Genomic DNA, 26,549 nt, shown 5'->3' on the forward strand with positions numbered 1-26,549 from the left:
CAATGTTTGAGAATAGAATTGCTGTTAGGATCCTCTATACCCACTGAGCCTATGAAGCTGGGACTGCAATTAAACTAAAACGTACACATTAGGAACCTTAGCCTCTTCACCTTGTGATTTGAAGCAAGTTCATGGCATTGTGCGCATATATCTAAATTTATACAAGAGATTTTGACAAAATTTATAATTATATTTATAATACAATTTATTTTTTTAATTCAAAGATATTAAATATTTTTAAGATTTCAATCCAATATAGGTTTTACTAATAATTTCAGGAAGCAGTATCATAATAAAATAACTCATATAACTCTTCTAATTGTTATATTTTATGTATTCAAGCTATAGTGTAACCAAATATTTCTCAAAATAATTTCATATTTTTCTAGTAACTATTGGTTAAATCTTTATGTCAAATAAATCCTAACTCGCCATCTAGGAGGCTGATTGTGATTCAAGCCTCTAACCCCTCAATACAATGTGGAGTGTGAGACTTTTAACTTTCCATTGAGATCCTGTACACAACTTCACATAACCTACTTTTTCTACTAAGGCCAAGTATTAAGCCTGTTAGCCTTTGTGATGTTTTCAAGCACAAGGGTAAGTTGGTCCACTTGGTCCTCAAAGTGATCTAAAAATAATTATTCTTTCCTGAACTGTGTTGCTGTCCTGGCAGTCAACTCTAATCCCTCAGTCCAATATTAGGACGTGGTTCTGCTTGAAATGCCATGTAATTGAAGTTATAAGCTCTGTGTTCTTCTTGGAAGTAAGCCAGAATATTTGAAATCAGCTCATAGTAAGCATATATTGAGTTAGGAACTGTCATGTTACAATGTGGGATAAATTATGGTCATTGTTCCAGTTTACCCAGGAGTCCACTAGCATAAAATACAATGTGAATTTCCTAAAACACTGAGGTTTCCAATTTAGAGTCCCTTTTCAGGTCTTCTGCCTTCTTCAATAACAATGCTTTGTTTTACTATTCTTTTGTGCATGATGCCTTCCAGCTAGTACATGCTCAAACAATTTTGAAAGAACAAAATATAGTATAAAATCCAAAGTCATTAGAGTAAGAGAGAATGTCTCTTTCACACATCCAGCATTTACTAACTCGGTAACTATGGATATGTTAAGCCCTTGGAACTTCTATTTCCTAAACTTGAAAATTAGGAATAATTCCTGCTTATTTGGAATATTATGATAATTAGAGATAATGTCTGTAAAGCCCTGAGACCAATGTACGGATATAGTAGACACTGAATAAGCGAGTGATGATGATAATGACAATGATTAATTGATCGTAAGAAAGAACAATCTTTCTTTGAAAGTTAGCTTTCTGACTCTCCAGAGCAATGTACCAAAGCAAATCAATTTATTCCTGTTCATTTAAGAATTTTCAGTCTGTGGGGCATACAAAGATTTAATCCTTTTTACTGTGGTAAAATATGCATAATATATATTATTTTACCGATTTTAAAGTGTATGAATCAGTGAAATAAAGTACATTCACAGTGCTATCCAACCATCCCCACTATATAATTACAGAATTACAAAAAGTTACAAAAGTAAACCCCAAACCCATTAAGCAATGATTCCCCTTTCTCCTCTCCTCTCAGTCCCTGAGAACCCCTTATCTGCTTTCTATCTCTATGAATTTGTCTATCCTGGATATTTCATACAAATGGAACAATATGTAAACTTTTGTGTTTATCTTCTTTCACTTAGTGTAATATTTGCAGTGTTCTCCCACATTGTAGCATATATTAGAACTTCACTTTTTTATGGATTAATTATATTCTCTTGTGTAGATGTATGATATTTTGTTTATCTATTCATTAGTTGATAGAGATGGGGTTGTTGTTTTTTCTATTTATTTTATCTATACTTTTTTGCTATTGTGAAACTGTCATAAGGGTTTTTCTCTGAACACATGTTTTCAGTTTTGGGGGTCTATGCCTATGAGTGGAATTGCTAGGCCATACCATAATTCTATGCTTCACACCTTTCATTTTGTGCCCTTAAAAAATTGCAAAGGCAAAATTTTAGAAGTTAAATATAAACTTACCACACAAAGGAGCAATTCCACTCATGTGAATCTCCCACAAAAAGTGTAAACATATTCACAAAAATATTTGCATGTGACTTTTCATAGCAGCATATTAATAATAGTCCAATATTGGAAACTCATTTCAAATGTCCATCAACTCATGAAAGGATAATCAAAATATGGCGTATCTAGCAATGGAATACTACGATTCATCAGTGAAAAAGAATGAATTTACTGATCATATTACAACATAGATGAATCTCAAAAACATTATGTTAAATGAAGGAGGCCAGACCACATACTGTATATTTCCATTTATATGAAATGTCCAGAATAGGCGAATCATCTCTGGAGACAGAAAGTTGATTGATCGCTGGTTGCTGGGACTGGGAGTGGATATGGAGAGTAAGTGTAAATGGAGCATGAGTTATCTCACTGGGATGATGATAATGTCTTAAAACCAAATTATGATGATGGTTATACAACTCATGATATTTAATAAAAAAATATTGACTTGTATCTTTGAAATGGTTGAATTTTTATGATACATATACATATACATCTGATACATATACAAATTATATCTCCTAAAGTAAAAACAGTGCATACAGGAAAGTGCAAGGTAAAAAACATGCTATTCCTTCTTGCTATTCATTGCTATTCTGGGTTTACAGATTCATCATCATACTGAAGGATTACAAAGATGCCAGTTGGTGCCCTTGTCATTTCTATAATGTTCTCCATTCTAATTTAACCAAATCAAGTAGCCATCAGGGCTACTTTCCAAAATAAATAAAAATATTCCAAAATAAATAAAACAAGCTCAGGGGTATCCAGAGATCTCTACTGCCCTCAACCTAGTATTCAGGACCCACAATCCACCATTATTTTTACTACTCAAAATAGCAACAATGATAATAATCTGCTACAACATTACAGGCTTCTGTGGCCCTTGGAAAAAGACTGCCTATTCTAAACTTCAAGATTTCTTCATGTCTTTCTCATCTACTGGGTTGTACCCCTTCTCACAATGCATAGGAACCTTCCCAACTTTTAAGACTTCCCTCAAGTTTTATTCCATTCAAGAGCTCCGTATTATGCTTTTAAGCCTACTTTAGTGTTCTGTAGTAATAATTGTCTTACTCCTTAATTTGTACCCTTAAACAGAGATGCTATTGGGCTATAGAAAGCTCGGGAACCAGATCACTGGTTTGAATTATCACGGGACAATTTATACGTTGTGTCCTTGAGCAAGTTTAATTAATCTTTAATTAATTTACTCATTAATGAAATGGAGATAATTTGTAACTAATGTGTGACAAAAATTGTATGTTGTGTGTGAGAACACTGAGCATAGCAACTGGAACATTGAAAGAAATCAATAAAAGTCAGTTCTTATTGCAATTTTTATTATTTTCTACATAAAATTTTAGCCTGATTTCTAGTGAATGCCTTAATGCATATGACTAGCTGATACATTTAAGAATATAAATTATATCCAACATGTCTGTGTGTTCTCTATCACACTAGGCACAATGAGTAGACAACTATTTATTGTTTGAATTATTGATTGACCAACTAATTGGTTTAAAAACCTTAAGGACAGAGTTTCTGTATTTATGCTGGGCATTATGGAACTTTTGGGGTTTTGTTTTTTTTTCTAGCTCTACCTGAATGACTATCCTCTTGAGTTTTTCAGCACTCAGATACAACAGTCAGAGAACAACTGCAACACAAAGCTACACATTGCATCACGTCATTAGTAAACAGAAAAATAACCAATTTTTATTCTCTGAGGGCCAAAGTGGAATCATTCACTCATTCATTCATTCCTCTGTCTGCATAAGTATACCTTTGGATAAAGAGAAATAAGACCACTTTCTAACCTCAGAAGGTTAGAGTATAATAGACTGAGACAAATAGGTTAATCAAACTCCTTAAAGAATTAGAGCACATGAGATTGAGATGGACACAGGAAAGCAGCGGCAAATGGCAGTCCGGAAATAAACAAGGGGAGTCAAGAAAGGATTTCGGAAGGCTTAACACTAATAGAAGATAGGGATTTCGTGGTGATTCAAGAAGTGAAAAAGAGGCGGGGTGCCTGCGTGGCTCAGTCAGTTAGGTGCCCGACTTCGGCTTAGGTCATAATCTCACAGCTCCTGGGTTTAAACCCCTTGCCAGTTCTGTGCTGACAGCTCAGAGCCTGGAGCTGATTAGGATTCTGTGTCTCCCTCTCTCTGCTACTCCCCCGCTTGTGCGTGTATGTGCTCGCTCGCTCTCTCTCACTCTCTCTCAAAAATAAATAAACGTTAAATTTTTTTTTAAATAAAAGAAGTGAGAAACAGGCTTTCCATGAAGCGAGAATACAGAATATATTGAAACCTGAAACTAACATGGACAGACATACCAAACCAACAACTAGTTTGAATGTTACCCTACCAGAAACAGTACCATGATCAGATTTTTATTTCAGAAAAAGCTCCCTGGTTTTCAGTAGATAGATTGATGGAGTAAAAGACTGAAGACATAAAGATAATTTTTCAAAAGAGCCCGGCAGAGAGATAGTGAGGATTCTGGATTAAGGCCAAACAAGTTCATTTTAAGGATTTCAGCTTTCATGTTTTAAGATTAAAATTTCAATTGGCCTTCAGGTGAATAGGTTCTGTGTTGTTGTTTTTCTTCTTTTTGTGATAGTGGTGGTGTTTAGCTTGGTTTGGTTTCATTTGGTATATATGATTCTGAATCATAGGGACAGATCCAGAAGACAGAACTAGATCCAGAAGCCAACAGAAGTCATGGGTGCGAATGACATTACTTGGAGAGAATATGCAAGATGAGAGACAAGAGACAAGAAGGTGTACTGGTAAACACCAAACTTTTGGGGGCAGACGGAGGAATGAACCTAGCAAAGAGGACTGAGATAGATAGTCAGAAGAGAATAGTATCTCAGCAAACAAAAGGAGCAGGAACTTTAAGAACAAAAAAGTTGTAGTCAACTCTACCAATTACCATAAAGAGACCAGATAAAATGAAGATTAATCTATCAAGAAATTAGCTGGAAGCTATTGAAGACCAGAATGTAAAATAATCTTGAGGATAGCATGTTGGATAGATTGGTTATGATAAATATCGAAGTCCTTAATGAGGAATATGAGCAGCAAACTGACATTGTATCAGATATTACAAACCTCAGAGGCAGAATTGTTATTTAGAGTTGAAAATGAACGGTTTTAGTAACTTGTAATGAAAAACCAGGATAAACATAATAGTGCCTCTTATAACTAACTGGTATAACAAAATAATGGGTATTTGCATAAAAGCATGAATAATGAGAAATGCCTGGGAAAGTATAGATTTTGCTTGACTTACAATGGCGTTATATCCCAATAAATCTATTGTAACTTGGAAATATCCTAAATTGAAAATGCATCTAATACATCTAACCTACCAAACATCATAGCTTAGCTTAGCCTACCTTAAACGTGCTCAGAATACTTATTTTAGCCTACAATTGGGCAAAATAATCTAACACAAATCTTATTTTACAGTAAAGCATTGAATATTTCACGAAATTTATTGAATTTTGTGTCGAAGGTGAAAAACAGAATGGTTGTACAGGTACAGAATGGTTTCGAGTGCACCGGTGGCTTATCCTCGTGATTCCATGGCTGACTGGGAGCCACCGCTGCTATACCATACCGTATCATGTCATACACTGCTAGTCCAGGAAAAGATCAAAAATCAAAATATGAAGTACAGTTTTTACTGAATGCATAATACTCTTGCACCACGGTAAAGTCAAAAACAAAAGAACAAAAAGACGTTAGTTGAACCATCGTAAGTAGGGGATCGTCCGTTTCATGTTTCCACTAAGGACAGAAAATGGAAGCGCCAATAGGTAAAGAGGTTGAAGACATTGGGCATTTATTTTTCCATAAGATAAGAGCTCAAAAATAAGACAGTTTCAAGGGAATTCTGCTCAGGGAGCACTTTCCAAGCCTGTTTTAGAAGAAAGGACATGTCTTGAAGGTACTGGGGCTTCCTGGTCTCTAATGTCACCCTGAGCACAACTCCATTACTTAAAGTTATGCTGACATAATAACCATGATGATAGTAATGATATCCCATCACATTCAAACATCTGATTAGGACGCACTGTTACCTACTTAGACAAAAGGAGAAATTTCCAAAGAGAGTAAAGGCCACGAAATGGAAATTATTCAGACCCACATCATCCTACAACCCTCAGCCTAAGCAACATGCTCTGGCAAATTGGAGGGTACGCAAGACAGAAGACCTGCGGCTTCACATGCGGTTAAAGGAGTTGTGCTGTTATGTTCTAGCACACCATTATATTCTATTTAGGACATCAGACCTTTGGAAAAAGTGGTTAAGAAATAAAAGAACACCCAAATATTCGCAGAGTGGTTTTCCTTCCCTTAATTCAATCCAACAACCATTAATTGAGCATCTCCTCCTCTCGGCACTGTGCTAGGTGCTGAATATCTTTAGATAAATATGAATCATTATAATAGAAATTTTACTTTCTACTTATTATATTCTTGGTAAAAATATCATAATGCTGATAATCTCAGAATCCATACCATGAAAATCTCTGAACTAATTTGGTGGGTGATTTTGCAAGCTACACTGCCATCTATTTGCTCAAATTCTAAAAGACATTCAGGATAAGCCAAACGAAATTCTAGTTTTATGGGATTTGGGGCAATTATTCTGTCTGAGCTTCTTTTCACATCTTTAAAATGGGGATAACAACACTGCTTACTTCCAAGATTGCTGGAATAATATAAAAGCATTTTATAAACATATAAATGTTAGTTACTGATTTTTGAAATCCAGCTACAGAGATGTGTAAAGACAAAGTTTGCCTTGTTACAGTCTGTTTTACTGCTGTGTGAAAACACATCAAAAGTCAACTATTTATTTGACATTTGCACATCATGGCTGAGCAAAGACTAAAAAACCACAGATAAAATGAATATGTTATGCTTGACCCTCCAATATATAAAAGAGGATTTAGTAAGTTTCTTTGCTTTCCTTTTATGTCAACAGCTGTATGGAAAAGTCACTAGTCTAAGAAATGGAGAACATCAGTATTCTGTTGTCCAGCAGGAAGCCAGTCAACAGTGGAATAAGGAGGTTTTCCTAAATGCTACAGAGCTGTTCTTGACTCTAAGGTCACAAACTAACCACTCTGTAGAAAAAGCCCCCATGGACAAAATTTGAATAAATAAGCAGTATCACAAAAAGAAGGTAAAGTGGAAATTTGGTGCTTTAAAAATTTGGATCAGGAGTAAGATAGTTAAAATTTAATGTCATTAAAAACAAAACTGATAAGATTGATGAGGGTCAGTCTCTAAGTATAAAACACTTCCTCATGAATTTCTGACCATTTTCATTTGTTCATGACTTACTGCATTTATGTGGTCTTATTTCTTTTCTTTCCCTCAAATTGAGGATTAATTCAAAGATGCAGTCAAATAATTAACTCTATGAGGACTGAATTCATCAGACATACTTGTAAATAATGCAAAGAATAAGAAATTATAACTGCCCCATATCCCATTTTATCAGTCTTAAAAAAGTTTACGATCCTTCTGCTTAATGTAATTCAATGTGTTTCATTGTTACTTGACCAAACCTAACATGATTTTTCCAGGACTTTAAAAGCATTCAAAATCTCTAATATGAATTTCCTTGTGAAGAAAAAGCTTTTATAATTCTCTCAATCCTTGAGCCCTCAAAAGTGTTTAACAAAAAAGACAAAACATTCACGTGATGTAAAAGGAATAGCTCGATGTTAATGTTAGTGTTCTACGAGAAAATAAATACTCAAGTTTCTGAATAATCTAAACAGTAATTTTCAAAGTTTGTTTATAGCAGGACAAGTCACATTTTCAAAACAAATGTTACACCAAAGTTTTATGTATAAAACAGATAATCCTGGAACTGCTCTCACTAGAGAGGAGACCGGGCCAGAATGGTCCTCTCTTAAGCACTAATGCCTGCTCCTTGGCCTCCAAAAACAAGTGGAAAGAAATGACTTGAATTCCAGCAGTGCCATAGTCACCCACTTTTGGGTCCTGTCTCAGTCCGTTTGACCTACCTTAATAAAATATCATAGATTAGGTGGCTTATAAACAGAAATTCACTTCTCATAGTTCTGGAGACTGGTAAGTCCAAGATCAAGGTACCTGCAGATTCTGTGTGTTGTCTGGTGAGAGCCCATGTCCTGGCTCCCAGATGGCTGTCTTCTTGTTGTGTCCTCATAGGTCAGAATGGGCAAGAGAACTCTCTGGGGTCTTTTTCACAAGGGCACTAATCCCATTCATGAAGTCTCCACTCTTATGACCTAATAACTCCCAAAGGCTCCACCTCCAATTATCATCACACTGGGGATTAGAGGAATAGGTTTCCACATATAAATTTTGAGAGGATACTAACATTTAGTCTATAGGAGGTTCCAATCGTACTTCCATCATTAGTGGTAGTTATTTACCTTCAATAAGACAGTGTCTCCATCTAAAAATGGAGATAAACTTACCTCCCAGAGTGGTTATACAATTCTAACACTTTTTTTTTTTTTTTTTTGAGAGAGAGAGAAAGCAGGGGAGGGGCAGAGGGAGATGGAGAGAGAGATTCTTAAGCAGGCTCCACACCCAGCATGGAGCTTTACACAGGGCTCAATCTCACAACAGTGAAATCATGACTTGAGCCTAAATCAAGAGTTGGACGCTTAACCCGTTGAGTCATCCAGGCACCCCTATACAATTTTAAGTAAGCTAATGTAAATAAAGCTGAAGCATTTCACATGGTTATTGCCAGAGTCCCTGCTCTCAAGGGAAATACAGTCTAAGAGAGTTGCTAGCCTTTTTCAACCAGTTTTCCCTTCTACATAACAGTCAATATCTATAGCAGTGAGTCTCAAGTGGAAAGACCTGGCCTCCTCGAGGGTTTGTAGTCCACTGCCTGCCAGAGGAGAATTCTTGGGATGGACTTTCATGTGGACAAATAAATTCACACCGAGTAGTGCAGAGAGGTTAAGATGGTGAGTGTGACTTCCCTGACCCAGGATCGATGCAGACAGTGGAATCTAGAATGGTTGCCAGCTTCCTAGATTAGACTGGGAGAAACAGTGGTGGCAATCTGTAGCAAGAAATCTCTACCAAGGACAAGGGTGGTTGGTCAAAAGAAAGAAATGAAAAGAGAAGAGATTTGGAGGTGGAGGATATGTTGAGCATGGAAAAGACTGCAAGCAAAATTGGAGTCAGGAAGAGTTCATGCATCCTATGATCCACCAGAAATGCAATCTAGTGAGGCAAATCCACCAAAGCATTATGGATTTCCCCCAAGTTGATCTCAAGTGGTGGAACCACAGGAAAGAGACAAATGGAAAGGAATGGCGTCCCTGGCAGAGATAAATGACTTGTATGTCTAAGATCTGAAGTACTGTCCACTCTCATTTTATTGTCCTTGGCCTGCAGTTCCTCCAGAATGGGATATTTTTGTCCCTTCTTGAAGAGTAGACTCTACATGGATATTTCTCAACTTTTGTGGTTTCCAAATAAAGATGCCTGCTAATTCTTGATTATGTTTTCTTGACGTCATTTAAAGTTTGTCTCCTTAGGCAATAAACCCTTTATATTTCTTCTTTGATTAAGCAATCTTTCTAGAAATTTCCTGTTATGACATGTGTGCTGTATTACTATTGAAATGCAAATACTTTCTTGATAAATATTAAAAGCCATAAAGTTTAAAAAGAAAATGACAATTTCTAGAAATTCAGATTTAAATAAAATAAATACAGGCATCTGACTCATGATGCTTAAGAAATACAAATACCTTTTTATAGTTGTGACATCACAGAGAGATATTTATTTGCGAATTACTCAGCTTCCCTTTTTCCCAAAAAAACTTGTGTTATTTCCAAATCAAAATGTCCCAATATCCTGAACAAAATAACTGGATGTTAAGATATCAATTCTGTCTCTAATTTATAAGATTTTCATAAACATTATTTAAGCTTTTTTCAGAAACAGCAAAAATCATTGGTGAAATGCTTTTTATATAAGCAAACTAAATATTCTGCAGAAACTGACTGGTAGGTTCCTATATTCTGGCAAAGGATACACCAAACTTCTCTCAAAAGATCAAAACCGGGGGCGCCTGGGTGGCTCAGTCGGTTAAGCCTCTGACTTCAGCTCAGGTCACGATCTCGCGGTCCGTGAGTTCGAGCCCAGCGTCGGGCTCTGGGCTGATGGCTCAGAGCCTGGGGCCTGCTTCCAATTCTGTGTCTCCCTCTCTCTCTGCCCCTCCCCCGTTCATGCTGTCTCTCTCTGTCTCAAAAATAAATAAACGTTAAAAAAAATTAAAAAAAAAAAAAAAAAAGATCAGAACCCTAGGGGCGCCTGGGTGGCTCAGTCGGTTAAGCGTCCAACTTTAGCTCGGGTCACGATCTCACCGTCTGTGAGTTCGAGCCCCGCGTTGGGCTCTGGGCTGATGGCTCAGAGCCTGGAGACTGCTTCTGATTCTGTGTATCCCTCTCTCTCTCTGCCCCTCCCCTGTTCATGCTCTGTCTCTCTCTGTCTCAAAAATAAATAAACGTTAAAAAAAAAAAATTAGAAAAAAAATAAATAAAAAAAAAAGATCAAAACCCTAAATCTGTATTTTTAAAAGTACAAAAGGCATGTTTCAGAGGTGTGATAAAGAGTGGCTAGTTATGATATGATGGTTAAATTCTTTGATTTTGGAAAAGAAGAATGAAGGTGAGGGGATTATCTATTTGATATTAAAACATGTAAAGCTACAATAACTAAAACAAAAATAGTATGCAAGTCAACGGAGGCTAACTCTCCCCGGCCCAGGTGGTAGAATAGTTGTAAGCAGACCCTGATTTGGGGCAAATAAAATCCTGGCTTGCTGGGTTACAAACTGAGAAACCCAAGGCAAATTATCACATCTTAAATTTTAGTCTCCTCATCTGTCAGCTGGGAAATAATTAAGACTTATTGGCAAAGAATGAGGAATAATATTTATAAAGTACCTGGCAAAAATTAAAATTAAATAAATACTAGTTGTGATATTATTACACCTAGTGAATTAAGTGAAAAGAAAAAATTCACACTAATTAGAAAGGGATGGTTCTCAAAAGCAAATGACACTAGCAAATGTTGTCTGAGACTATATTTAGATCCATGCTTCACAGCAACCACCAAAATAAACTCAAAATTGATACAAAGAATTTCAGGGGAAATGTAAATAACTTTTAGGTAAATATTTATCTAATATTGAAATGGAGAGCTATGTCTAAAAAGAATGAAAGAAATAAGAAAAAGTATAGCTTCAGTATAATTTAAAGAACTATCATGAAAACATTAAAAGGCAAAAAAATTTACTGAAAATATTTACCACAAATATAAGGTGGAACAAGTCATTATTTTTAATGTCTAATAAATACTAATAAGTCAACGGGAAAACAAACACCCCAAAAGAAGTATAGTCAATGGCAAAGAAAAATAATTCATAAAAAATAGAAATCACATGTGTCTAACATATATATATATAAAAATTATCCATTAGTAATCAAAGAAATTTACTAGTAAACAAAGAAATCTAACTTTAAGGACCAAAGATGTTCCATTTTACATTTATCAGTATGATAAATAGATTTTGTGAATTTTTTGTTTATTCATGAGCATACTTAATTCTATTAAGGGTTTTGGAGATTTCTGGTTAAAATGGCAAATGGACTTTTTCTGGTTATGCATCAAGAACCTGAAATAGTTCATACTCTTTTGAGAATCTAGCCTCAGTTAGGGGCGCCTGGGTGGCTCAGTCAGTTGAGCATCTGACTTCAGCTCATGATCTCATGGTTTGTGGGTTCGAACCTCATGTCGGGCTCTGTGCTGACAGCTTGCTCAGAGCCTGGAGCCTGCTTTGGATTCTGTGTCTCTCTCTCTGCCTCTCCCCTGCTTGCACTCTGTCTTACTCCATCTCTCAAAAATAAATAAATATTTTTAAAAAAAATTTTAAAAGAATCTGGCCTGAAGAAAACACTGAGACACTGACAATTTTGTGCATGGTTGGTCTCCAAAGCATTATGTCCAAGCCCAAAATCTCAGAAGTGATCCAAAGCAGTGTTTTCAGTCCTTTTCACATCAAACCAAACATAGAAAATAATACTTGTACAACACACAGTGGAGTCTGGAATAGTCTGTTTGCAGCTGAATGGGCCTCAAAACAGTTACCAGGAGGCCTGGAATGCCTAGATCCCTACATATCTATCACTAGTTCGTGAACATCATCAATCTGGGACAAACCAGTTGGGCATAATCAGACTAAAAATCTAACATTAAATCAAATATAACATCTCTGTGTTATGGTTTGACACTAAAATTAAATTCTTAAACTTTAAAAAGATACAGATATTGATCTAATTGATACCAAAACAGGTAAGAATAGGGGCAACTGGGTAGGTCGGTCGGTTAGACATCCAACTTCAGCTCAAGTCATGATTTCACAATTTGAGCCCCGCATCGGGCTCTGTGCAGACAGCTCAGAGCCTGGAGCCTGCTTCAGATTCTGTCTCCCTCTCTCTGCCTCTTCCCCTCTCTCTCTCAAAAATAAATAAACATTAAAAAAATTTTTTTAACAGGTAAGCATACAGTAATATACAGGTAGTAAAATTAGATTTACAAAGAATTTTATGTGAGACTATTGTCATTATGTTATGTAAAGAAGAATGTAATGTTGCTTGTTGACTACAGTCCTATTATGATAGGACATGTTTACCCATATACATGCTTAAAAATTCTGGAAAACTAAAACATAACAATTCATCATTATATGTCATGATTTTGGATTTTAAGTTATATTTTTACTGGGTTTTCCAGAATTTATACAATAAATAGTATTATATTTTTGAAATAAAAATAAACAAGTTTGAAATAAAGAAAACTGTAACAGAGATGCCAGAAAGTTAAAGCAAATTGTAGCTGAAAAATATTTTGCACATTGAATGCTGTGATTGATGTTCATATTTTATTAACATTTGGAAATCTCTTTAAAAATCTGTGATGCTTGGAAAAGAAGAAAAAGAGTTCACTGTATTAAAAAGGGATGGTCATTCAGTATGACCCAACAGTCAAGATCCTTTCAAACGTAATGCCTAAAATAAATTTTTTTCCTAATGCTCTTTTAATATACATCATGTTAGGTCAACATAATAGCAAAATATATAGTATTTTTTCAGTTTGAATCAGCACATTCCTGACACTCAAACTTTATATGTGACCACTTCTTATAATATAAAAAAAAAAAAAAAAAAAGAAAAGAAAAAAGAAAAAAAATGACCTTGGTAAGATCACTGTGGTTCAGAGGGAAAGGAAGCCCACAGATGTTTAAGCTTTTGTAGGAAGCAGTTTGCATCCAATCATTTTTATGCAATCTATGTAGTTTTCTTAGCTGAAGAAGAAGATGATATGTAAATGAAAACCTTTTTGGGGGATCTTCCTGTTTTTTTTAATCTCCACTAAGTGACTTAATATTAACTTAATATGTTTCGCACAAAAATAGGCCATTTCAACACACACCCTGCACATTTCCTAATCAGAGTATATATAGGGTTTTTACCTCACTACACAAACATAATCCATATTGCTTTTTTTCCTCTTCAGTCTATTTACACCCCAATAAAATGAAATTTTCAGTAGTTGGCAATCATTTTAATAAAGAATTAGCACTAGTTATCTAACTTGAGAATAAAAATAATGTGCCTTTAATCTCTCTGGATTTTGATTTAAGTATGGTAAATTTCTAAACTGTATCATCTTTTCCCTGTATATATGTTGTCTCAGCATTGTAGAATGTTCTACGCTTTGCCCACTGATTTATAATGTCAGCCGTCTCATTTAGCAAATTCTATATTGCTATGAGCCTTTTGGGCTGTTTGTCTGTTAGTTCCATTGGTCCCCTTGTCTATTCCTGAACCGGTAGTTAATTCTGGTGTTGCCGGTCAACTCTCATCCCTCTTTTCTGTCCATACAGTCTTTGGTATTTGGGCCTTGTATTTCCTCTATGAATTTTAGAATGAATCTATCAAGGTTTATGAAAATTAAGCTGAGATTTTGAAGTTGCATTAAATGTAAAAATTTAAGAAAATTGCTAATTTTTATAGTATCTTCTCACTCAACATTTTATATATATTTAGGTCATTTTTATATCTTTTAGTGAAGTTTTATCATTTTTTTCTATGTAGATGTTATATTTAGAGTTATTTCTAGCTACTTTATAAATTACTCTCACCCTAAAAAAAGAATTAGCAATAAAGTCAAAATACTGAGAATGCCAAGATGTATTTTCTCTTTTGCCCATCATATTTATAAGAATTAGTGGACTCACTGAGGGTTGAGACCTCAGGATATTAACAGCATGCCTATGATTTGCTTAGAAATCAATTGTTCTTGCTCTACATCAGTGCATATTAGGTCATTCTTCCTTCCAACTATCTCAAAAACAAAATTAAACAATTAAAACAATCAATGTTTTAACAATTATTATGTCATAATTTATCATCTTAGGCCATTTTTTCCCCAATGCCAATGTAACATTTAGAAGTTACATTTTAAAAATTCATAGAAGTGTTTTAAAAAATAATATTTGCATAGGTTTAGGCAAATATTTCCATCTTCAATGTGTTAGAAATCAACAGACCTGAAATGTCAAAAGGAAAAAATCTCACTAGATTCCAAAATGTAGTCAGATAACTTTCCTACTATAGTACTTAATTTTAAGCAGTATTTTTGGTGTCCTAGATCTGTGGATGATAAAGACCAAACAAAATTCCCCAGGCTAGAAGAAAAAAGAAATGGTAAAAATCCTACAGAGTTGAGCAAAACACATACTAATTGCTGTTACTTAGCAGACAATTCGTTGCTACAATTAGTTGCCAGCAATTTGTCCACAGTATCTTTCAAGAGACGAAATCCACCCTAACTTATTAGTTCTATCTGGAGAGATGATAATGACATCCATTTCTTCTCTTTATTATTTTGCAAGAGTACAGTTGAAATTTGCTTAGTCTTAATTCCATAAATGCTACTTGGTGTCTATTTTTTCTCCACACATAATAAGAGAAAAAATTGCAACATGTTCATTAGCCAGTTCATTCAACATTGTTTCCATTGACCAGCTATTTAAATCAATGTACACAGAATTATAAACCTTCCAAAATATGTGTAACAATATTTATTTATCATGAAATTATACTTGGGTATGAAAAAGAATTTAGAAGACGTTTACTGGAAACATTTAAATAGTCGAGTTGAGAAAAGAATGAAAAGATGAAATTTTCCTGAAGGGAGGGTTACATGCAGGGAAGAATATTAGTCAGAAACAAGATAGAAAGTAGGAGTATCAAAATTCATAAAGAAATTGTCTAATGGTCCCCTAAATATTCTTACCTGTGGTTTATACTGGAAAGCAACTGGTACAATTCTTGTTAAGTCTACATGGTAATCTTATAATTTTATATCTTTTAAATGTCTATGTCTTTTTTGGCATGTCTTATGAGAGAAGAAATAAAGATCTGGCAAGAAGAAATGGGATAAAAGGAATGAATCTCCATGGGGACACACACTATTTGGCTTGAAAACAGTGTGTTGGTTTCTAGAGCGGAGAAATAAAAGGTGTTTGTGCAACCTACATATAGCAAAAAGTCATAAGATTTTAGCAGATTGCAAAATTTCCTTTCATTCTCAGCAATCAGTACTCCATGTATGTAGTGGAATTCTTCTTTTAACGTAATTCCCAAGGGCACCCAGGATTTATTGAAAGAAGATTCCACGGTACTAATTAACAATCAGACAGGGACTAGAAATGCTGGTGGAACTCTGCCTACCTATGCACTTCATTGGCTGAATAAAGTGTTGTTGACCACAACTGATTCACCTAATTTTTTTTCCAGTAAAAAGAAATTCATTTAGAACAATGTTCTTCTTATCGAAATTCTTTTCCGAATTTGTACATCAGTTGTATGTGTTACCAGAAGTCTGCATGTGTTTATCTTCATGCCTTCCAATTATAGTTGTTATCAAAAGAGAATCATATTTACATCTAACCCAAACTTACTCTTTTTAAACTTCATATTCACGAGATATAGGGAAAATGTGGTATGTGTTGGATATTTCAACTTCAGACAATCAAGTCTACACCTTACTACTTGTGAGTGCAAGTAGAAAGAATCAATGAAGAGAAAGAGACAGAGAGACACCATCCACTTGTCGCTACATCACTAAACAAAAATTTTTATTTACTAACCAACAAAGCACAATATTAGTCAAGATCAAAAGTAATCCAAGTTTGCCTCTAATCCAGATGATTCCAGAATCACCTGTGTCACTTTTGAATCAAGTTTGTCATAAGAATGTTTTCTGAAACGTGTTATTATTTTGCCTTTCCCTTTCCTTCCAAGTCCCCCGCTAATATTAAGATCCCGCTTCTTATCATGCTGCAATGGTTTCTCAGACGCCTACGGTAAGTAAGGACCCAAGCAAAACTAGTCTTTTATGTTCCAAACTTACTGATCCTTTCCACTCATAAAAATCTACTTGTCATGGGGTCGCCTGGGTGGCTTGGTCGGTTAAGCGACCCACTCTTGATTTCGACTCAGAGCATGATCTCACAGTTTCATGAGTTCGAGCCCCATATCAAAGCTCCAGGCTCTCAACTTGGCATTCTGGTTGTCCCTCTCTCCGCCCCTCTCCTGCTCACACTTTCTCTGTCTCTTTCAAAATAAATAAATAAACTAAAAAATATAAATATTATAAAAAATCTGCCTGTCATGATCCGGTACCTCAAACTTCTACTTTTATACTATCTACTTAATCTAATGAATAATTCTACCTTTGATATTGGTGGCTGATAATGGCCTAATTTTCATCTTTTCTATATTTATATGTGCTATTTAATAGTGACCCTAGAGCCTTAGTTACTGTACGGACGCGACAAGTTCCATGAGAGTTTGAGGCACTGGGAAATAGAAGTCTCAGTTCTGTCTTCTCTGTGTGACATGGGACAAATCACCAGATCTTTTGGAAGCTCGGTATACTCACCTAAAACTTAGAGTACTATTGATTTCATTGAAGGGTTGTCCATCCTACATACATAAGGACTTGCAAAATTCAGAGACGATTGATATTAAGTATGTAAAAATGCTTAACAAAAAATATTGTAGAAATATGTGGTAGCATTATTATTACTACTATCATTGTAGTTAAACATAACTCATCAATAGATGAAGCTCTTCACAAGGAAAATGTACTCAAAATAGAACTTTTAGTACCTCCTGAAAATTTTCCCTACAGGAGTCCTTTCTAAAGTTTTTCTTCTACTTTAGGAAATGATGTCTACTTACATAAAATCTTATGGGAATCTGCTCATGATGGGCTGATCGGTATTGACTAAAGAATAAGTTAAAGAAGAGATTTACAAAGAAAAAAAAAAGTAAGATGTTGAATGTTAAATGCCTTTTTAAATTATCTTTTCATCTTCTCCTTAGACTCATATATGTGTTTCATACTTTCAAAACAAAATACAATTTTTAAGATTGAGAAAGATATAGAAATTGTGAAATTAAAAAATCATTGACATTAAATCTTTATGGATCATTGATCTAAAAAAAATGTCTGTACTCTATTTGTGAGCTAAAGGCCATAATCAGAATCTGCTGCTTGGTATTTTCTTCCTAAGAGTCTCTTTTTGCTGGTTCATTTTTAATAAATAGATTTATCTGGCACATCTAGCTTTAAACTTCATAACATGTACATATGCTAAGAGACATTTCAGAATGCAGAAGGAGGAGGAGGAAAGGGAAATTTCAAAAAAATGACCTGTTTATTTGGGGGAGGATAAAAATGTAAATCCAAATGTTGCCTTTACCTCATTCAAATATTCACAAAATATTTTAAACACAAGTTAAGCCACTGGGGAAAACAGTTTTCAAGAGTCTTTTACCTACTTATTAATATCCAATGCCCAACATGGAAAGTTAGCAAATAAGACAGCATGTGTTGAAACTACTCTAGATGGATTTCAACATTTGTGGCATGTTTATATTTTTACAGGATGTGACTCAAAATTTGCTTTGAAGTATTTTGCATTTCTTACGGTAATAACGAAAAAAGTTTAGCTTCCTTCCAATTCTCCACTAATATTTAGGTAAAGCCACAATTTTCTCTTTGATTTACCAAAAATACAATCTTAAAAAATATTATTTAGGGATTTTGCTTCCAAAGTATCATCTGAATTTTTTTTGTAATCCATGTTTTCTTCGTAATAAAAGCAGCTGTCAAGTAGAAATTATGTTCAGGGTCCTGATATAAATTTATACATGTATTATTTATATTCGGCATACTTCTCAAAAGAATTAGTTATTTTGACATTAAATAGAATCGTAGAATCTTTAAGAATTCAAAGTCTAATAACTGATAAGTGAAAACAAGCTAAATTGGCGTAGAACAAATCTTTGCATTAGGAAAGCACTTTGTGAGCACTGTGAAAAGAAAGAGGTACTGAAATCTTTGAAAACTACAGTGTAAGAATTTGTTGAAAGAACAGATTGTGTTTTGGCTGAAAAAAAAAAGTCTCAGATGAGAGATGCTACCAGCTTTTAATATCTGGAGATCAGTTAAGAGGAAGGAGAGAGGCCTCAGAAGAAACCAATCTTAAGACTCAGATCTCAGACTTTTGCCTCCGGAGCTATGAGAAAGAAATTTCTGTTGTTTAAGCCCCCCCAAGTCTGTGGTGCTTTGTTACAGCTGCCTTAGCAGGCTAATGAGGAGAATATTGTAGTGTATAAACCCAGTTTAAATATTAAATTTAAGATGATGCAAGACTTTGATAGCAACTTAAAGTCTTTCATGAACTTTATATTTGGAATTTACATGCAGATTTTATGTTTTCTGTGTTTATTCTTTTAACACTAAATTTGATTGAAAATCTTAAACCTAATGGTTTTCTCCCAATCTACCCTATTGAAGAGACACAGTGTAGCAAAAACTATCACAAAGACTTCACAACCAATAATAGTAAGCTTATGTTATATGTAAACATTCAGGATATGCAAAACATATGATTTTTATCAAGATGTGTATAGTTAAACATAATGAAGGTTAGCATGGCAGCTCATAATCTTTTAGAATATTTACGTGCACAAACCAGCAGTTAATAAGCAGAACTTAGTTTTTCCTAACTTATTCAAATCTTTTTCCCCAATTGCTGAAAGAGCTAAGTCCAGCCTCACTTGTATACCTGTAATCGAGCTGACCACCTACTGATACAAGCACTCAGCATGACTATGTGGGATATACCAGATGCACATCTGAAGATACTTCTCAATTTAAAGAATATTATTTCCTATTCCTTTTAGATTTTCCTATTGGTAATATACATTAGTTTTAGGAATTAAAAAAAAAGTAAGAAAATGAGTGTACTTACAGGTCCTGTCAATTTAGACGCTTTCTCAAATTCTTCCCCCTCTTCCATTAGTGCTTCTTCAGTCCCTGGTAAAGAATCTATTTTTTACAAAAAGAATGAATATATTATTGTCACATATTGCTTACTAACACTGTGATACATGAACCTATTATGAGAAGGATATTAAAATGACTGAATTGGTTATTGAAAAATTGTAGTGTCTGTGAGCTAGAATAAAGTGTAGAATGTTATTTATTTAGCTTAAAGACAACATACGAAAAATGTTCCGTATTTCTAATTTAGAATGGCACAATGAAATCAAAAATGTATAACAGCTACAGTTATGTTAGAGCGAGCTTTCTTTTGGTGGATGATTCAGCTCATTGTTGGAACTTTTATTTAATGTCCATTTTCTGTCTTATAATTTTATATTTGTTTGTTTTATCTACCAACTATCTTTTCTCCCCTTATTTTTGGCTATATTTAAGCCAAAATATATCGGTGCTATACTTAAGCACAGATTTGCGTTCTCCTTATCAAATGGGATGGCAAATTATGAAAAGTTTGGAGAAAGGCACATACTATTAAAGGGTGGTGGGTTTTCCATTTTAAGTATCAAGCGAGAAGTTGTAATTACTTAGCCTGACTCGCCTTGAGGAGTGAGTATTGGCTTTCAAATACACGAATAAAATGATGGCAAGCCTTCCCATATATCTGCTGAGTTAAGTTAATGATAACAAGGAATTCTAAGGGTTATAAATAATTCTGCAATAAGTATAGATATGTGGAGCATTAGAAAGACTTTGTGTTTTAATAACCTTCTATTCAAATTTTAAAAATCAGTTAAGAGGAGGGTATTTTAAATCACTGGAAACTTTTAAAATTGATTTCTTATATTTATTAATATTTGAAAGAGCCATGATTCCCTAAAGACTTTCCTTTAGATTCACATACATATGCAGGCAGATTTTGTCTGCTGCATAAAATGTGCACTCTGGGAAAAATATCAGAGCATTAAATCCTTCAAACCCTTAACGGTCACCTAAGACCAGGGAGACCATGGAAAGCTTAGCACAAATCCATAATCATAGCTTTTGAACCATGGAGCTCTGTCTCCAATAATTCAGAGTTTTAGGTTCAAGAAGAAAAATTACTAAATCCCAATGCACATAGTTTATCTAGATGTAAATGTAGATTTCATTTTAGAACACATAATTATTTCCAACATAAAACTAACTTTGGGAGAATGACATATTTTCTCCAGTTGTAGATGAATTTTAAAATGTTATCTACTGCCCTTCCAAACAGAACAATGACATAAAAAAGAAGCAAATTTTTGTTGATAAAATCAACATAGATGATGAGAATTACACCAAGTTCAAAAATACTAATTCATTTATGATGAGTACTTGAACCTCTATCTACTAAAACCCAGTTGTAAGGGTGACAGTAGGTAGATTATTTAAATTAGAATGTATAAATTATCATAATTTAAGTCCTGCAAAGATGAATTATATTCTACATAACTGTGAGAGCAAATAATAGTGTAATTTTGGTATTTACTCACTAATTTTTGTTTCACTTATGTGTTGAAAGTATTATGTAAGTAGAATATTGACTTAGTAAATAATATTAAAATGTTCTAGTCAATATTACAAAGCAAATTATTTCATATACTGAAAAAGAAAACCAACCCTCTTGTGAATTTGTTGATTTTTAAATTTAGAAATACCACACTATAAGTGAGTTCTGAAGTTCTTCTCAGTGAGTTAATTTTAAAGAGTATTGTCATTCTGTTTGATTTTTGATGCATGTATGTACTAATCAATTCATTCATCCACTTATTTGTGTATTTGTATATTCATTTAAATTCAATAAATACCTCTGTGCCAGGTATTCAACTTCATGCTTTCAAAACAAGTTGAGCAAGATAATTTTCTATGACTATCTCTCTCAGAATATATTTGAATACCTTTACAGGATTAATTTTTTAAGGAGAAATTAGTATTTATAAAGGGAAGGTAGTGGTAGCTTTCTTTGGTTTTACATTCTGTTCTGTTCTTGTTTTGGTTGAATTCTTCCTGGTTATTGGTGCCATATCCAGTGAGATCTACAATATAGAGAGGTCCATTCAACTTAGTTTAGAGGAACAATTATGAAGTGCTACCACAATATTTGCAAATTTATATATCTGACCATACTAAACAGTATTGAGTTGAAAGGACCCTTGTAAATAGTCCAAATCCAGTGCCAAAATATCAGTCTAATATACCAGTAGGGACAATAGACATCATGAAAATAAAATCTTAGCATTTAATGCATGGAGGAGCATACTCTATTTTTTAAGTGTTCTGAGCTCACTGGTTATTAACAATAATTGGTGGGTACATATGTGCAAGCTTTTTTGCTCTGTCTGCTCCAGAACAACTTCTGTATAAAAGTATACTTACTTACTTACTAATAAAGTATAAATGATTTTCAAAATACAAACAATGAACTTTGAGCTTTTTTCAATCACATGGAGGGGGAAATGAGTACCTAAGTTTCTCAATATTAGAGAGTTTGTCTTGTCTTTTCATTTTAGAGAAGAAGAAGCCAAAGGATAGGAAGATAAAGTAATTTTTTTCAAAATCTAAGAGTATCTGGCAACACTCAGAATAGAAGCTTAGCCAGTGTGGTTGACTGGGCATGCAGGCAGGAACCTAGAAATCTGTAGAGTTTATCACAATGTTTAGGTATATCCAACTTCTTCCTCTCATTATTTTTACTCTTCCTGTTTTATGTCACAACAGGTTTTTTATGCAGAAAGTTATACCTACACATAAAAATATGTATGTTTACTGAGCCGAGCTCAATTTGGATGTACAGTTCACATAAAAATCACATCAGCACATTTGGATAATGCCAAAAATATTTAATAACTGAATCTAATGATCTAACTTAAGTGAAAAAGAGTGTACTGAATCAGAAACTTATAATTTGTCATTTGCTGATTAGGTCTACGAATATTTGAATGTGAAAAATTCAGGGTGTAAGAAATTCACGAAAGGAACTTAATGAATATTTTTCCTCCAGTGGATGCAAATAGGTATAATCAACCACATATTAGTGATGATGCATCGTTAAATTTTCCAAAAAAAATTAAATCCCTACAATACTCAGTTATTATGCAAATGTGATTGTAGAAGGATATATATCTCCTTGGTGGATTAGTGGATTTCAGTGGTTTTGATAAAATTAAAAAGCCAGTAATTAAGTAATATCTGTTTTGTGTCTAGTTTTATACAGGCATAATGGGGAACACAAGAGGACCTCAAGAAGCATATAATCCAATTGAGTGAGAAGAAAACACAAGAAGTAATTAAAAAAACTATTAAGGAAAAAGAAAACAAACAAACAAACAAACAAACAACATTGGTGGGGGCTAGGCACCAGGGAGACTTGACATGATCTTAGAACATAGGATCTGAATAGGCAGAGGGAAGGAGAAAGAACTTACTATGAATCAGGAAAGGATGGCTTACGTAAAGGTACACATGCAAGACTACCAGTGAGAACAAGCCAGACACTCCAAAAGCTACAGTGTCACCAAACGGCCAACCTGGGTCCTCCATGTTCCTAGTACCACCACATTGTTCAACTTTCACTGTCAGTGTTAAAGGTCTATCATGGTAGTGTGTAATCTCATCAGTACTGCAAAAGATTTAGGTATATAGAAACTGTTATCATTTCCTGCATTGTGCTACCTTCACATTGGTTTATGTTCCACAATACTTTGTTTTTTTGTTTTTTTTTTAATTTTTTTAATGTTTATTTATTTTTGAGACAGAGAGAGACAGAGCATGAACGGGGGAGGGTCAGAGAGAGAGAGACACACACAGAATCTGAAACAGGCTCCAGGCTCTGAGCTGTCAGCACAGAGCCTGATGTGGGGCTCGAACCCACGGACCGTGAGATCACAACCTGAGCTGAGGTCGGATGCTCAACCAACTGAGCCACCCAGGCGCCCCTGTTTTTTTGTGTTTTAATGTTTAATGTTGTTAATATTTGACATGTAAAAAAGTATATACAGTTGACCTTTGGACAACATGAGTTTCAACTGTATGGGTCCCCTTGCACAGGATTTCTTTCAATAAATACAGTGCGGTACCATAAATGTATTTTTCTTATGACTTTAACATTTTCTTTTCTCTAGCTTACTTTACTATAAGAATATAGTATATAATACATACAAGGTATAAAATATGTGTTAACTGTTTATATTATCGGTAAGACTTCTGATCAGCAGTAGTCTATTAGCAGTTAAGTTTTTAGCGACTCAAAAGTTATATTCAGATTTTTGCCTGTTCAGGGGATTGGCACCCCAAATACCCACATTGTTCAAGGGCCAATTGTATACCATATATATACATATATATATATATATATATATATGTATATATATATATATATATATGTGTGTGTGTGTGTGTATATATATATATATATATATATATATATATATAGTATATTTAGGTTACAAAGCACAGTGCTAAACACCTCAAACCACCTCCTAACTTAAGAATTAGAACATTTCCAGCAACCTACATATACCTGTGAGCACCTTCCTTATCCCATCTCCTTGTTTCCCTTATCCCTTGAGGACATCCATCATCTTGAGTCTTTAATTCCCTTCTTTAAATATAGTTTTATCACTTATGTATATTTTCCTAAAGAAGATATTAGATTTGCTAGTTTTGAGCTTTACAAAAATGTATTCTATGACTTACTTTTGTTCAATCAATATTATGCTTTTAAGACTTGTTCAATTGAGAGCTGTGACTTGCCCATACTGAATTGAAAGACCCACTGTCATTTTCAGATCAGTTGCTTTAAATCAGATATGGTGAGAGTATTTACATCATCGAAAGCATCAATCTCTACAAATCAGGGCTTTCTTTCCAAAGAAAGCTGTGTTAACATTTACCAGCACACTTCTGATTTCATTCATCCTATGTGTGTACTTGAAACGCGGTTTCCTATAATGCAATAATTCCACAGTGTATCCATTTTCCTGTCCACCAGCATATCAGCAAAGTTTGTTCACATTTTATGGTACAGGAGACTTGTTTCTCAAGGATATTCACCCAGAAGTAGAGTTTCTGAGCTTTAGAGTATATGAATATTCAAGATTTTAAAATAATGGAAAACTGTTTCCAAAATTGTTTATACCCCACCTATAGTGTATGAGTTTCCTTTGATCTCTGTCTTCACCAGCACTTGCCTTTGCCTTTGCCTTGGCACAAGCCAAAGATTGTAAAACAGCATCCTTCCATGGTCTTAATTTGCCTTTCCTTGATTACTAAAGTAGTCAAGCATTTTTCATGTGCTCATTGGCCATTTGTGTTTCCTCTTCTGTGAAATATCTATTCGTATCTGCTGCTTATTTTTCTATTGGTTTGTTGATCTTTATTAAATTGTACATTGTTTATGTATTCTAAATATTAATCTTTAATCAGTGACAAATATGTTGTAAGTGTATTTTGCTATTTTATGGCTTATCAATTTACTTACTTCAGACATCTCTTGATGAACAGGAATTCTTAACACTCTAGTTGAATTAAAATACTGTTTTTAATGTTAAGGGATTTTTTCCCACCTTATTCTTTTTTTTTTAAATATGAAATTTATTGCCAAATTGGTTTCCATACAACACCCAGTGCTCATCCCAACAGGTGCCTTCCTCAGTACCCAGCACCCATCCTCCCATCCCTCCCACCCCCCATCAATCCTCAGTTTGTTCTCAGTTTTTAAGAGTCTCTTATGCTTTGGCTCCCTCCCTCTCTAAACTTTTTATTTTTCCTTCCCCTCCCCCATGGTCTTCTGTTAAGTTTCTCAGGATCTACATAAGAGTGAAAACATAAGGTATCTGTCTTTCTCTGTATGACTTATTTCACTTAGCATCACACCCTCCAGTTCCATCCACGTTGCTACAAAAGGCCATATTTCATTCTTTCTCATTGCCACGTAGTATTCCACTGTGTATATAAACCACAACTTCTTTATCCATTCACCAGTTGATGGACATTTAGGCTCTTTCCATAATCTGGCTATTGTTGAAAGTGCTGCTATAAACATTGGGGTACAAGTGCCCCTATGCATCAGCACTCCTGTATCCCGAGTTTTCCCATCTTCTTTAATATGTCCTACTCTATCCAAATGTAAGGAAAATATTTTTCTATAGTCTCTTTTCTAACTAGCCCAATTGGATTTAACAACTGCATCGAGTTAGAATACTGAATAATGATGCAGTGATTTATCTTAGACGTCATTGTCGTGGCATTACACTACTTATTTACTTATTCAGGCAACATTTTGAAGTGCCCTGACATGATCTTAATATCCTGTGTGAAGGAGTTTGAATTTTGTCCCATAGAAAATAGAATGAAATAAGCATCTTCATGTTTAGAAAGCTAATGAACTAAAAAGAGATAAGATAGTACAAGGAGTGCCTACTTACAGGTTTGTTACCCTTGGCAGAGGAAGAGGACGAAAACACAGACTAGGCAGTGTCAGGGGAAATGAGGAGGAGGCTGGCTTGGAGGGGGAATTCTGAGGTAACACTGACATGATTCGAGGCCAAATTAATATAGGGCTGAGACAGAGGGAGGAAAACCAAGTATGATGTTGACATTCTGGCAGGCAAGGCTGAAGGGTTCAATGATGTGAAAATGAGAATAAGCAATGTACATTACAAAAGCAAGCTGAAATTAGGGACAAAATTTGGCGAGTAGCCAACATATAGTTGACCTGTTTGTACCTAAAACAGGCACAGACATTAAGAGGCTGCTCCTAAGAATCCACACATCCTGCTTCCTTTCTCCTTTGCCCCTAACCTCCTGACGCACACAGCCTGAGGGAATGGTGGACATGTGAATGGCCATTACCATGATTTGGTGTGGGGTGAGATCTTTGGTTTTAGCTTCTTTCTTTCTTTCTTTCTTTCTTTCTTTCTTTCTTTCTTTCTTTC

The 26,549-nt window shown here is 34.6% G+C and overlaps 1 protein-coding gene across 1 annotated transcript in view; it reads right to left on the bottom strand.

The window, feature by feature from the left end:
- Nucleotides 1-26,549, bottom strand: part of LOC125924636 (uncharacterized protein C8orf34-like) — a 93,955-nt gene that overhangs the window by 25,931 nt on the left and 41,475 nt on the right. Inside the window, exon 3 of the mRNA XM_049633304.1 lies at nt 19,562-19,638. Coding sequence (XP_049489261.1) covers nt 19,562-19,638 — 77 coding nt within the window. The remainder of the gene's footprint in view (nt 1-19,561; nt 19,639-26,549) is intronic.

This window comes from Panthera uncia, chromosome F2, assembly GCF_023721935.1.
Source record: "Panthera uncia isolate 11264 chromosome F2, Puncia_PCG_1.0, whole genome shotgun sequence".
Lineage (NCBI taxonomy): Eukaryota > Metazoa > Chordata > Mammalia > Carnivora > Felidae > Panthera > Panthera uncia.